Source organism: Glycine max, chromosome 16 (genome assembly GCF_000004515.6).
Source record: "Glycine max cultivar Williams 82 chromosome 16, Glycine_max_v4.0, whole genome shotgun sequence".
Classification (NCBI taxonomy): domain Eukaryota; kingdom Viridiplantae; phylum Streptophyta; class Magnoliopsida; order Fabales; family Fabaceae; genus Glycine; species Glycine max.
Window position 1 is genome coordinate 1,613,571 of NC_038252.2, and position 15,322 is coordinate 1,628,892.

At 35.6% G+C, this 15,322-nt stretch overlaps 1 protein-coding gene across 1 annotated transcript; it reads right to left on the bottom strand.

Annotated features, from left to right (window-relative positions):
• Positions 1–1,752: 1,752 nt before the first annotated feature.
• LOC100785710 (vacuolar protein sorting-associated protein 8 homolog) lies at positions 1,753–14,451 on the bottom strand. The gene is made up of 19 exons (XM_041010721.1): positions 13,050–14,451; positions 11,060–11,371; positions 10,691–10,930; positions 10,457–10,574; positions 10,235–10,392; positions 9,442–10,075; positions 8,337–8,401; positions 8,106–8,207; positions 7,873–8,015; positions 7,156–7,211; positions 6,373–7,034; positions 6,072–6,262; positions 5,639–5,945; positions 4,988–5,275; positions 4,746–4,855; positions 3,438–3,768; positions 2,474–2,881; positions 2,143–2,383; positions 1,753–2,065 (listed from the first exon to the last, which is right to left on the bottom strand). The coding sequence occupies exons 1-19, from the start codon at positions 14,382–14,384 to the stop codon at positions 2,040–2,042; spliced, it is 5,727 nt and encodes a 1,908-aa protein (XP_040866655.1). The 5' UTR covers positions 14,385–14,451; the 3' UTR covers positions 1,753–2,039.
• Between the last annotated feature and the right edge of the window lie 871 nt (positions 14,452–15,322).

Below are 15,322 nucleotides of genomic sequence, written 5' to 3' on the forward strand. Positions count from 1 at the left end.
TTGCTGTAAAAAAAGAAAGAACTCTCTACTAGAAACCCAAATTGAAAAAAACTAAACCCAAAACCCCTAATGAAAAACCAATACCAGAACAAAAAAAAAATGATTCAAAACTCCCAAATGCATAACCATAAAAAATAAGAGTACTTAGATCCACATTTGATATGTTGCTTCGCATGACACAAAAGGAATATGCCTCAACATTTGACAGAGGGCGAACAATGGGGTAAAGGATAAAAATAAAAATAATAATCAATAAGTCAATTTTTACTGATTCTCAAATGGGGTAAAAACTATTTTAAATAAATGTAGAAAATTAACTTAGTCTAATTTTTGTCCAACATATTTTCATTTTAAAATTAAAAATTCACAATCACTCCACTCCAAATAAAACTGTAATATAATTAGAAAATCTAAAACACACACCAGTGAAATGGAACAGTATTTAGAGCAGTAAGTAACTTATAAGTCAGTTTATTAGTATTAAAATTATGCACCCAACCACACTAGTTTTTTTTTTTTGTATATACACACCTACATTTATTTTATTATTTGTTCTCTATTTCTATTTACCTTTTGAGCTTTTTTACATTCTAAATAGCAAAAAGAAGGAATAGGTTTCGTGTCTAAGCCCATGCGAGTCTAGCTTATAAGCATCTTGATTCTCTTTCGATATGCACTGTGTTATATTACTTGAAAAGTCCATCGCTAAATAATGACCGAGTGTGAGTAATTTTGATATTATAAATACTAAACTAAATACTTTTCTAAAAATATTATTTTATTTCTCTGGTCATATTATTTTAGAAAGTCATTTATATATAATAACATAATCACAAGTGTTAAACGCTTCCAAGGATAAAAAAGAACAACAAAAATTATACTCGTTCTAGAGTATTATTTGTTTTCTGCATTTTTTTAAAAACGTTGATATATAAAACGGGATGAATACGTTAAATGTCTTAAGTTATTATAACATACTTCTTTCACTATTCCTTTCTATTCTCATGACGCGTTGTTAAAAAAAAAAATATAATACAATAAAATAATGAAATAAAATAAATGTAGGTGTCTAAAAACAAAAACAAAAATCTGATGAGATTAGATACATAATTTTAATACTAAACTGACCAATAAATTACTTATTGTTTCATTTGACTGCAGTAGATCTGCACTCGTGAATGATAACATTGTTGAATTAAGGATTTTGATGCTTGATGCTTGATGCTTGACTATGAGAGAGAATACTATTGAAAATTGAAGTGAATACTTAGAAGAAGTTCATGGCCTTGGAATGGAATGATCATGTGAACCTCATTACCTGCCGACTTGGCACTGCATATATGGATCTAATTCAAGTCCTTTTCATCCTCCTAAATGCCTGTCCCTTCTTCTTTAGTTCTGATCCTCAACTTATCCACATTAGCTTTCTTTTTCTAGTATTTACAAGGATTGCTAAAATTAATTTTATTTGTAATAATAAAAATGTTTATTATTGTTGTCTATAATTATTAATAAATACAATTACTCGTTTTAGTGTACATATTTCTTATTTCTATATACCCTTTAATATATTAATTATTTTCTTCATAAACCTTCAAGATGTAACTGTTCTAATTTTTTTCTAAAAAAACTGTTATCAATACTTTCTTTAATTATTTCCCTTTTTTAAAATAAAGATAGAAGCATGAAGTGTCTCATTTTCAATTATTTAAATAAACAATACTTTAGTTAGACACAAGTTCGAACTATAAGTTTCCCATAATTTTGCTCCATTATATCCTACAATTTTTGTGAAATATATATATTCTTACAAGATAATATTACGCACAACTTTTCATCAAAATGTTACAAACAACTCGAGCATTTTAGGACATTTTTTTTCAAGTAAATCCCAGGCCGAATAATCATCAACCTATGTTACATTCACCCCCAACATAAAAACTAACGGGGGAAGATATCTATTGTTAGTCTGTACATTTGTTAGTGCCTGATCTCTCTCGCCTACACAGTCGCTTGTTCTTTTAAAAAAAACCAGTTAGTCACCGTTTATTGGTCTTCTCCTTGCCTGCAAACAAGTTTGCCTTGTGTCAGAATTAAGCATTACTATAGAGAAGCATAATTTTCTTAAATAAGATTACTCACCAAATATAGTTGATTTTAAAGGAAATCGAATTGATGAACCCTTAAATCTCAGCTCCCGATTATGCTTGTTTCTATTTTGTTTCTCAATAGCACTGGAACTATTGCTAGTTTCTCCGGTCAGAAAGTTTGCCACTTTACTTACCTTTTCATGGTACACAGCAGGTGGGGCAAGCTTCAATGGAGGCAAGTTTTCTATTTGCATAAATCTCTGATTCTTCTGCAAGCTGCTCAAGATCTGGAACTGCAGAAGCAAGATTCAATATAAATGACTTTAAAGCATGAACAAGACCATTAAATTGAAGAGATGATATAGAGGTTTGTTTATATTTACCCGTGATATCTGTTGTTGTCCATACATATTATCTGACAAATCACTGTCATGAGGATGAATGGAACTTCCATGGGGGTATTGGTGCCTTGATGAGAATTTATTGACCAAGCCATTTGCTGCAATGATTGATTTGTTTCTAGACTGCTGGGATTTCTGGTTAGGCATGCATACAGGGCATCCAGATGAAGATGTTTTACTCGATTCCTCAATTTCCGAAACTTCACATTGGAGATGAATTGCATGGCCACAGTTGAAAATCCGAATTCCAGAGCTAACAGAGTTCTTTGTAAGGGGGCAATTACAAACACAGCACACGAGACTCCTGAGAGCGTATCCATGGGAGGCCCCTTTTTTGAGTAAACTCATAGTATAAAAAGAATCATCCTCTATTAACGATTTGGCAGCATCCTAAGTGCAGAAGTAGCAATAGAAGAGAATCAAGACAAAACATAAAATCCCTTTAGGATGATTTTTTTTTTCAAAATATCTGTTACTGTCTTGAAAGAAGAGACAGTAATTTCTCCAATAATATTTTATATTTTATATTCCATACCTAAGGAAGTTATATTTACAAGTCTAGTTAAGAAAGTTCATGTGTTCTTAGAAATGCCACAAGTTAACAAATATCTAGAGAAACAACAATGCAGCAAAGTAAAAGTAAGGAATTAGCATGGTGAATGAGATAAATATAATGCACAAAGCAATTATTTGTCAATTAGTGGCATTCTTCTGACCCGTGCATGATAAAAACTCGTGTACGAGTCCAAGTTTAAACAATATCTTGACTCCCAAAGAATTGCTAACAAATACAACAAGAATATAGAGTAAGAGCTTAGCTTGAATACATCTTGGCACATTTTCTATAGCAGTTTTTTAAAGTATGTCAATTAATACACTTTGTGAAGCTTGATCAGAGAATCAAATTAAAAATATAAACGAACAAAAATGAACAAGTTAACCTTACCAGAATTCTTCTTTCAAAGCCGTATGTTCCCAGCATTCCCAATATGGTATGTTTAAAATCACCAAATTCTTGACTACCATTATCAGACAGGAGTTTAGACATGATAGTTGGAAGGTGAACAAAACCAATCATTCCCTCAACAATCTCTTTAATGAACTGGGATAGCAATTTTTTCAAGATATGACCATTCTGAGACTTTAAAATTTTCCAACTGTTTTCATGGGTGTCTTTGTCCTGTTGTGAATCTGCTGATCCAGCTAGCACTCCAAAATAATTTTTACTTTCATGTGCTCTCTCTTCAACATTTGAATCCATCAGTGGGTCACAAAACCTGAATGACAATCAAAGGAAAAAGGGTAGTACCATGGATAGCTCCCAAATGTCAGGAACAAAAATTTAGGAAAGCTTGTTCTTCAGACATTTATTTAGTTCATTTGATTATTACAGAGTCATAGTATTCTTTGTTTTACATGAAAAAACACAGCTGTACTTTCTCAAAAATGAAAATAAAAAACAAAAACACTGCTATATTCTTGTTTTTTTTTCCAGGTACAACCAGGAGGTATCTGGACCAATCTTTGTTTAGGTGTAGAATCAGGGCTATAGTCTAAAATGCAAGAACGAAGGTCCCTTAAAAAAAGGAAATTCATTTCTTTGCTAAACCACATTTACATGAAAATAATAAAGTTCACTGTTACCCTACCCTCTGTAATTCAGATTACAAATTTACATGTCACTTAATGTGATTAGTGAATATCCAGAGAAATTGAAAATCATGCCTGTTAATTATGTAAATATTTATCAGTTATCTGGGCGTGAAACACCTCAATGTTGATTCTACCATTTCAATTCTGTATGTTAAACAAGCCATGCAATAGCCACATAAAGTTTAAGATGTTACAAGACACTTCCAATTGGATATATATCAAGCACTGCTCTCCTCTACAGAATCAGTATTAAACAATGCTTTAAGATAAACTGCTAAATGAAGGGTGTGCTCTAGACCATAGTAATTAGGAATACTTTGGAACCATGACTTCATCCATTAAACTGAACATTTTACTTTTAGTTCCTAGATTTTATTTTTCATAAGACAAAAAGAATAAACTTTAACCTGTTTTTCCCTTATACATTTCATCATGGATATTATGAACTACATACCATACAAGTACATTTGTAATATCATGATTATTTGGGGGGGGGGGGGGGGGGGGGTGGTTAAACTCATGTAATTAAGCCACAAATAAATTAATAATTAAAAATAAAAACACATGAAAGGATGAAAATGTAAATTGATATTAAACTCACGAGTCAAGTAATTTAAACCAATGTGCCTCTGACTCCTCAGGATTTAGACGAGGGGTGTTCCGCTGACACAGACCAATACAGGCACGCAATAAATTGTGGATGTCATTTACCTATTGGATTAGTAACCATTAAAAGTATTAGGTCACCTAATAGATACAAACATACAAGCACACCAATCAAAGCATAGTTGCATCTTTGGAGGTTCATTAAAATGTTATAGTTTCAGGAACAGATAAACAAACCTCCTTTGTTTTTAAAACACTGTTGAATATTTCCATATGTGAAGAACCATCTCTGCGATGGTTTAAAACTACAGCTTCCACAGAGGCATCAAGATCAACAAACTTATCATTTAGATCAGAAAGTGTAAGTGAAAGAGCACTACCAACATCACCAACCCTTTCTAATAAGAACGCCGATGCATCTATAATGCCATATTCTTGGCACAGGCGTAAACAATGTTCAACTCGATAGCTATCAAACATTTCCAGAAACTTGAGAACTGAACCACCTTCGTACTTGCATAATAACTGCAATATTAAAACATGACAAAAAATAAAAACTAAGTTCCTGCTACAATTACAGCAACAAATTCCCTCAATAAAAAACAATTTAGACAAACTTGAAATGATAAAGATGGCTAAATAAATAAATAAAAAGATGAGAAATGATGTCTGTATCTCCAACCCCATTCCTCAAGAGACATTAAGTTTTAAAGAGATAGAAAGAAGTAATCACTAACCACACAATTTGGTGCATGAGACATCCCAAAAAAGAACAAAGAACACATAGCAACACTATGCCTCAACAGTTAGTTATAGATGGCAAAAACAACAAATTAAAAAAATCAAATTATTCTTTGGCCTTGCAAAGGCATTGGTACAAAAATTCACCTCAAGGTAAAGCTCAATAAGATCATCTGGCACTTGAATAGGATTTTCACATATGTACTTGGGGAAATTAGATATATTCTCTAAGTAATCTTTGACTCCTTGTGGGTGATCCTTGACCTGCTTTCTATTAAGGGGATTCATAGTATCATCCTTTCTCAAATTAGACAGGTCTAGGGTGCCAAATAAATGAAGCTCAATGAGTGTCTTTAAATAAAGGAAAAGACTTCTTGGATGAGAGTGAAGTTCAGTTATGATACGAGAACTTTCATCCCTAAAATGACTGATAACCATATGGAACGCGCCCTCCCTACAAGCAATCAAATAGAGTAAATGTAAATTAAGATTATTGGTTAAATATATTGAAATATAGAAATCATAAATGCTGTATAACCTTCCAAAAGAATCCAACTTGAGTAATGATAATGAGAATTACCTGCTTAGTTCAACCAACTCAGGAATTCGCAATATGATTGCTGACCGAAAAGCTGCATGGTTATTGTCAGTCAACTGTGAGAATGCTCTGTTAATAAAGGAGAAAGCATGAACAGGCTCATCTACATCTTTCATATAACTATCCAATGCAGCCACATATTCATGTCTGATACTATGGATCAATCCGCAAACCTAAAACCAAACAAAAGAGCTGGTAAGATTACTCAGTTAGATAAATAGTCAATATTTGGTACCACTATGTTTCTGAAGACAGTATCACCAAAAATGGACAATGTACCTACCTTATGATATTTTGCTCTCTCACATAGATCTAGCACAAATGATGCATCCCAGTCTGGCTCAGGAAGTACTTCCAAAAGTGCAAGCACTTGCTTCTCTCTATTTTTTGGAGTTGACCCTTGAACAGAAACATTAGTTGAAAACTGACTATCTGATGTCAAATATTCCAATATTTGACAAAGCACACCCTTTGAAATCTTAGCCCTTTGGAGAGCAACATAATACGCAATGAACTCAAACACATAACCTATGTCCTTGGAAGGACACTCTTTTATCAATCCATCATCACCACTACCAGAGGTTGTATCTGTGGGAACAATATTCACATCAATTATTTGAATGAGAGCATCAACTGTGTTCTGAACCAAAGCATTTTGAGTTTCAGTAATATCATTTTCCTTTTTTGCTTCCTCTATAGGTTTATTGGCTGAATCTGGTGAAGATGAGCTGGCATTTGAAATTCCATCTTCCATGAAAGCACATCTGAGGACGTCTAATGTAGCTTCAGTGTCTAACTTTAAGAGAAGATAAAGATTCAGGCAGGGTCGTCTGGACACAAAGTCTGAAACTGTCTGTGATTTCGGAGTACAGGAGTCCTTTAACAAAAACTCTACAAGTTCTCTTCTAAGAGATGGTAAGCGTGTGGGAGGAATACTTCCGCGGCCTACAATTATATGCAACAGAATAACAGATGAATCATCACTATGCAGTATTATTGGAATTTTTTTAAAGCAGAAAACAAATATAAATAAATAAAGAGATTAAAGAACAGGGAAAAATATTACCTGGTGGAAAGGGAAGACCTGTAAAGCAGTACTTGAGATAAACCAGCATTCGATACCTGTTAAAAGAAGAGACAAGAAGAAAATTACATATTTAGACACTTAACGAACTTGGAAAAAACTAACAGTTTTCAATTTGAAGAAATTCAATGAACAAACTGCTGCTGTCCGTTTTCATGTACACATTAGAGAGAGCCACTGAGTAATTGTAATCAATTCAAGTATCTAATTAAAATAAGTGTCTAAAAATTGTGTATGAAGGCTTCAAGAAAGATCAGAACTGGAGCCAAATAAGAAGGTCAATGGACAGGTTGCATGTAGCTATAAAGTTCATTCGGATTCAAATACATTTTCAATATGATCTTTCTTTTGTAATTATTGGCTACCAATGAATTAGAAATAGTCCTTTCTTTTTTTACCTTCCTGCGGGAAGTTGGAACAGGAGCGCAATGTTTGAACTAGGAATGTTTTAGAGACATTCCCATCTTTAATTAGGTAACTAGCACTGCCACCACCTCAGCTTGTTTTCTTGCTATACTCATAGTTACACTGCTCATATTGGCATTCTCCGGTGACTTGGCATATTTTCTTTTAACTTGGGAGAATACAAACAAAATCCACAAATTTCACAAATCCGCATATTGGCATTCACAAACAATACAATGGATACAGAGAAAGCAAAATAAGTATACTGGAATAATAAGGAGATTGACAACATACCCAAGCACAGTAGCACTTTCCTTTTGGCTATTTTGTAAGACAGCAAACAACTCCTCCAGAGGTGCCGTAAAATCATCTAATCCTTTATTGAAGACATACACCAGCGCACTATATAGTCCATGCTCCCGGCATAACCTGACAACCTAAAGAAAGTACCAAAGTAACCAGTTGACAGTTGTGCCAATAAAAAAATTAATAGCAAGGAAAAATATTTCAAAAGATCTAACAAGAACCTGATTAAAATCCAAGGATGATATATCCATGTGAAGTACACATTGCTCAACCCGCTGTAACCACCCTTTGGTGCTATAATACTCTACTAGTTCTTGCATAATCTAGACAAAAATGTGACAACATAAAAAGGAAAAAAGATATTGTAAGAAATAACAGTCGAGGATATAAAAAAGTTAATATTGATAATGTAGCATCCAACTCTATTAAAAAAGCCTGACATGGTCCAATACCTCAGGAGGTAGAGATCCAAGCATGTCCTTCAAAATATATGGCTCCAGAAGCTCCAAAAACGTTTCTGGAAAAAAGTACAAATTATTGGCAATGCTGTCCATTTGAAGTTGGAAAAGACTAGATTAACAATATAAGAGCGTCTACACAAACTATTCATCTTTCCTGGTGCAAGTAAACTTAATAAATTGATTGTGAAAAATAGCTTTAGTACATCATCTTCTTAACTAGCGCAACCATGAATAAATGAAAAGTAAGAGAATTAAACTATGGGTGACAATGTAATCATTTCAAATGAATCTTCAATTGATATGATTTCCATGATTCTTTTTAGGTCTTGATTTGCTACTGAAAATTTGGCACCTGGGAAGTAAAGTGCCAATAAGAGCATAAGTTCAATGTTGAAAAGAAGAGAATGCATTAGCTAAGATCACAAATAAATGCATCAAAGAGAAAAAAGGAGTAACAAAGATTGAGCCATTAAGGAATAAATGGTAGAATAGAATCACATCTATAAGATGGTTCAGCCAAGTAAGAAAAAGATCAATAGAAGCCCCAATAAGAAAGTTAATCATATATGGTAGAAGAAAACCAAGAAAAAAACTCTTAAGTAAAACCGTTAAAAAGAATCAGATCTAAATATCCACTTTGAGGACGAGGTTTTCAACAAAACTATTTTTTGCCAACCGATAACAATGAATATATTACTGAGACAAAATTAATAAGCTCATAATAGATTACAATATTATTTGTATTGCCAGAGGAAGATGATACAGGGCAATGAAGATTTTTGGTTTTTATGTTTTTGAATTCAGAGCATTTGTTTCAATCATGGAGAGAGAACATTTAGAACAACCAAATATATTATAAGACGTTATGATTACTCTTTTGTTTTGGTGAGTACAGAATGAACTTCTACCAACATTAAGTTACAAAGAGGATCAGTTTTTTTCACTGCATCCGATGTCAATTTAAAAAATCATCAAGATATTAGACTAAAATAATTTGTTAACCAAAAGAAATAATTGAAGCTGGTGCTGACAAGGATCAAAACCAGAAGTGAAATGAAAAGAGATAATACCGCACAACACTAAGACAATGGGTTACCTCTCTGTTGAACATCCACAAATTTGTTGAAAATTTCATCAAAAAGAATGTCTGTCCGTTTGATATGACAACAAAATTCAACGGCAACTCCACCAACGCGGGCGTATTGTTCCTTTATCTCAGAATGCACTGAATTGCTTCTACTATTTGAATCATTGGATTGGTCCAGTTTTCCAATTTGATTGCAGAATGCCACCGAAATATATGAGAACACTTCATCAACATATGATGTAAGCAACTCCATCAAGAAGGGCATTATGGCTTCATGTACAGCATCCAAGGTTCTAGGAAGGTCAACAACTCCATGAGCATGGCCATCATAAAGAATCATTGCCATGTTCAAGGCACCCATCCAGTCACCTGCTTTCCGCAAAACAGAAATACGCTCTTTCCAAGGGAGAAGACGAGAAACAAGAAGATGTGTTGGGCCCAGTATATAAATAGAAGCTCCTCTTACAGCAACAGAGTTATGATAAGCTTTCTCAGGATTTCCAAATATATTGATGAAGTGAGTATGATAAGAGACTAGATCATCTCCTCCAATACCATCTATGGAAAAACTTGTTTGGTGAATCACAGTTCCATCCTTGGAAAATAAATACAGTTGTCCATTTGAAGTGAGAACTACCAGCATCTGAGCAAGTAAAAAGAAATAATTTAACTAACCTTAAAGCTAAGAAGCAAAGAGATACAATAAGGAGTGTAAAACAGTAAAAGGAAACAAAACAGTACACACACAAAAAAAGTGGCCAAACTTCTAGCTCATATAGGTAGACAGAAGATGATATGATACCTGATCATCCAACCATGCTAGACCTAAAGCCGCACCGTCAAGAGACCATCTTCCATATACTTTTAATTCTGATTTGACCAACTTTGCAACCAGAACCTTCCGTTCCCAAGCAATTGCAAGCAATGAAACTCTTTCAACAGCTTCTGCAGACATATTTTCTACAAGAGAGCAAGAAATATTTATAAAGAAGTCAGCATCAATTATAACAAAATGAATCCATACCAGTAGAACTACAAGTTTGTGTCATGTATTTCCATGCAGTATATGGCATGGAACCCTCCCGAACTCCATCTGGCCTAGAGAGCTGAGCATAGACTTGCAACGTAGGGCTCAGCCGTACCTATAAGAAAGATTTAGTATCTTGATAAATTGTGCAGAAGAAGCCTAAACAAAGATGAAGGAAAAATTACAGCACAAAAGGTACATCGAACCAGCCCAGACATCAGATTTTCATACCACCAAAGCAGTTTGATGGGTGACAAATACAACCACACCTTCTTCAACCAAAGAAGGGGCTTCATTGAAGAGTTTCCAACCTGCATCTCCGCCAACAACACCTCCCATCATGCTGCTTATACTGCTGGCTGGGGCAGAGGTGTTTCCCCTGGTAAAAGGTGAAGCACTTCCACTGAAGTCATCAAAAAGGAGTGGTGAAGCTGAAAGCACCAAGCCCGTACTTTGCCCATCAAGAAGACACTACAAAATTAACACAAGTTCAACAAAGAAGAGAAATGTGAGATAATTGAATATTAAAATAACTCAAGTCCCCTTTACAGAGCAATGCTAAACTCAACCCATAGCACATTAATGAGAAATATTATAGACCTGAGTTTTGATGGAGAATCTACTAAATAAAGGAACCACTGAGATAATGTGGAAGAGAACCAGACCCTTACAGTCACCAGTAACTGCTTTGAACTGACGAGTATTCTGAGGATCCTGTCCTAGAAACAATGTATGTACTACTGGTGCTGTATGCTCACCACTAATAACTTTAACCACTACCCCTTTCTGTACATCCCACAGGGTAAGATGACCATCACCATAACCAGCTAAAAGAAGGTCTCCTTGTTGATTGAAAGACATGGATGTCACTGGAGCGTGCAACCGATCACCTTGTATAGCAAGCATCATCATCTAACAAGTAAACATCATATATTGATAAATGAAGTTACAGCTGATACCAAAACTCAACCAAATAAATGCTAACATTACCGATTTTTGTGTAGTGACAAATGGTCATTCAAAGAGCATCCTAATGCTACACCACTAATAGTGTATGCATGTGTGTTGGGGAGACATGGTTTGTTTATTTATTAATTTGTGAGAAAGTTTTATTCACTCATCTTAATTCTTAATTTTTTCATAATTAAAAACAAAAAACTTGTGCATTTTTTGTTTCTCGTTCATTTTGTCAAGTAACTCGGCTATTTCAGTCCAATCTGATAGAATCTACTTTAACATGAAATATAATAGAAAGACTTAGGAAGTTAAAAAATAGCATTAAACATAACATTATTGTTGGAAAGCCGCCTTAATTGTGGCCACCCCTAGCTTGCCTTAATTGTGGCCTCTTTGGTTTTCCTTCATTGTCGCCTCCAGCACCTTCACAGTACTAGGTGTGAGGGGGTATGTTTAGTCCTACATCACCTAGTGATATGACCTAAGTGGTGCTTAAGGCTCAGGCAGTCCTCACCTTATAAGTCAATTTTGTGGAGTTGAATTAAGCCTAAGCCTAAATTTAAAAGATAATATCAAACTCTACCCTATCCATTGTTGGGTCACCAACATTGTCCACACTCCGGGCTCATAGCCCTAAGCATGAGGGGTGTGTTGGAAAGTCACCTTAATTGCAGCCTCTTTGGTCTGCCTTCATTGCAGCCTCCAGCACCTTCATTGTACTAAGCAGTGTTATCAATTGCGTATAGCAGGAAATGGCGGAAAGTCAATAATCCACTATACCATATACTCCCTCTGTCCCTAAATATAAAACTCTTTTTTCAGTTTTCTTTTTTTACCCAAATATCCTTTATTACTTTACAATAAATGCTATACATTTAAAAGATAAATGCATTATCTCTCTTATAAGGATTGGATAAGAAGACTAGCACACATTAATTAATTAGGTGTACAAGCAATTAAGTGGAAAGAGAGAGATTATGAGTCTCAATAAACTTAAGGATAATTTTGGCAAAATAATACAAATTGTTACAAATTTAATGCTACTAACTATATTAACCAACTTTCTTAAAGGGTGTGAATTAGTTAAAAGAGTATTATGTTTAGGGATGGAGGGAGTAATAGATAGTATTGCGGGCAAATAGCAGAAGTCACATAGCCGTTGAAATGTATGATATGTATATCAATTATATATATACAAAAAATTAAGTTACATGCAAATAAAATAAAATGCATAAAATTGGAATATTATTAACTCAAAAGTTTAATTGGCTTGAGACTTGCCAGAGATGACAAGAGGATGCAGGACCCATGCCACAACCTCGACACCCATAGCAGCCGCAATAGCAGATGGAGTCAAGATTGCGAATCTGAGGAATTCCGCAATGCAAATCACTATAGCGGCTATTTAACAACAATGGTACAAGGTGTCTAGATGTGATCAGGTGTATTTAGTCTCACCAGTTCTGGGAGGTTAAATTAAGCCCTAAGCCCAAATTCTAATAATTATATTAATTTTTATTACATTTGATATCAAACTAGGTATATATTTGCAGGCAAAGATGAAAATTTCCATAACTCATTGAACTTTGAACTTGAGCTAGATAAAAAAAGTTTGATTGAATCAGGCACCAACCTTTCCATCAGAGTTGTCAGCATGGTGAATGGAATATTTACTGGGAAACACAACAATGAGCCCTTTTGACATTCCCACTGCAATGTAATTAGCATGAACTGCCAAGGTTCGGGCGGAACCTTGCTCACGCCTGAATGTTTGGGACGAAATTGCCCTCGTGAACGCATTATCGGCATCAACATCAAAGTATCCCAACGTCATGGACCCTCTCCGAACGTCCTCAAGCCTCATGGGCTGGGCAGCAGCACCCTCTTCCAAATGCAAACCAGTTGAAGCACGCTTCTTCTCCAGTTCCTCAGCCAATTCAAGAGGCTTCATCAAAGACTCTCGTTTCTTCTCGGCTCTCTTAGCAGCCCTTCTGTTTTCCAATTCCTCGAGCCTCTCTTCCACTAGCTCAGCAACATCACCTAATGAACTACCATCATCATCACCACCACCAACACTCACCTCATTCCTAACATCTTCCATAGAACTACTACCATTATTCACTACTTCTTCTTCTTCTTCTTCTTCTTCTGTTTCCACAGCTGCATACGTAGCTGTGATTCTCTCATCATCATCATCATTTCCATCAAACCCACGATCATCATCTTCATCAAACGGTGCAGAATTCATATCCTTCTCATGATCACAGTCAACTTTATCTAAGTCCCTCTTCTCCTCACTCACGATAGAAGAATCATTATCATTTTCATCATCATCATCATCATTAACATTAGCATTAATATTATTATCACTGTGCACCTGAATGTCATCACTGCCAGCCTTCAAATCAGTGGCAATTTCCACATCACTCTCAAAACGTTCACCAATAGCAGAAGCACTTTCACTAGGCGGAGGAATCATCGGCGGCACTGGATCGAATTTCTCGCTAGGCTCGCCCAATTCGCCTTTGGCAGAAACAGCGGAAGAATCATCGCCGTTGGCAGCGATTAAACTCGATTCGACGCTGATCGCGGCCGCGGATTTCCTCCGGGAGATGATCGCCGCCGCGTGCGGCGTAGGAACGGATCGAGATGCCGCCGCCGCCGCGGCGAGCGCCGCGCCGGGCTTGGCATTGGACCTGACGCTGTGGAGTAGAGAGGAGAACGGGCGCGAAACGCGTGCACGGTCGGAGAATTCAGTGGGTTTGAACCGAGAAAACGAATCGGGTGCGGGTTGGAGTGTGGAGTTTTGAGGATGGGAATTGTTGGAGAGTGAGTGAGAGGGAGAAGAAGGAGGGGAGGGTGAGGAAGAGGAAGTGTCACAGTCGTTGAGAATATCATCGATGGTGCGGTGAGGAGCGTCGTCGGAGGAGGTGGGAGAGTGAAGGAACGAACGGAGGTCGAGCTCCATGGTGTGCTCAACGGTGGTCCGTACTAACTCTAAGTTCTTTTTTTTATTTTTTTAAGCTTAATTATATAATTTCTCCTTTAATTATATTATAAGTTTCAACCTCGATGGTTTTAAATAAAATAATTCGTTAAAAAGTTGTATTCTTTAAATCGGTTATTACAGTAACCGATGTCGTTAAGCCTCAACCCACAGCCTCGCTCTCGCTCCTTCTCCTCCTCCTTTCTAAACCATCTTCGATAGCACCATAAAGCCCGTCCGCGAAATCCTACGCCTCGATGCCGAGGAGCACCTCCTCCACCAATCCGTCCGCAATGACAGTCTCCCACTCGGAGCTTGAGGACGTCCTCGCGCTTCTTGTTGATCCCAGCCTAAGCGGCGCGTGACGCGGTGGCCGATCATGGAGTGGTAAGGCAACGGCAGCGGCTGCGGTGCCCAGTTAACTGATCAAACTGAGCCTTTTTTTACATCGGTTGTTATAGTTACCGATTTAAAAAATACAACTTTTACCAATGTCAAAGTGCCGATTTCCGTTAATTAAATTAACATCGGAACTTGACAGAAAGAATATAATTATTTCATTTTAAATAATTTGAATTTTAAAATATTATTAATGGACCAATTACGTGATTAAGATTTTTTAGTTAATGTCACTTTTGATTTATTATTTTTTTTCTTACTCTTTCAGTTTGTCATGACAAAAAAATTATGATTAATATGAAATTCGATCGGAAAGTAAATAAAATCTAATCAATAATTATTTTCACTATCGAACATGTTTTGTAATTGTTTCACTTTAATGGATCAAGTTTTAAAAGTTTTATTTTTATCATTTGTTCAATTTTTTATTTGAAGAGTTAGTTCTTTTAAAAATCATCATCCCTTTCAATCTCTTTCGTGGCCTGAAAAGGTAAAAAATGCAGTATCACACAAATCAAACA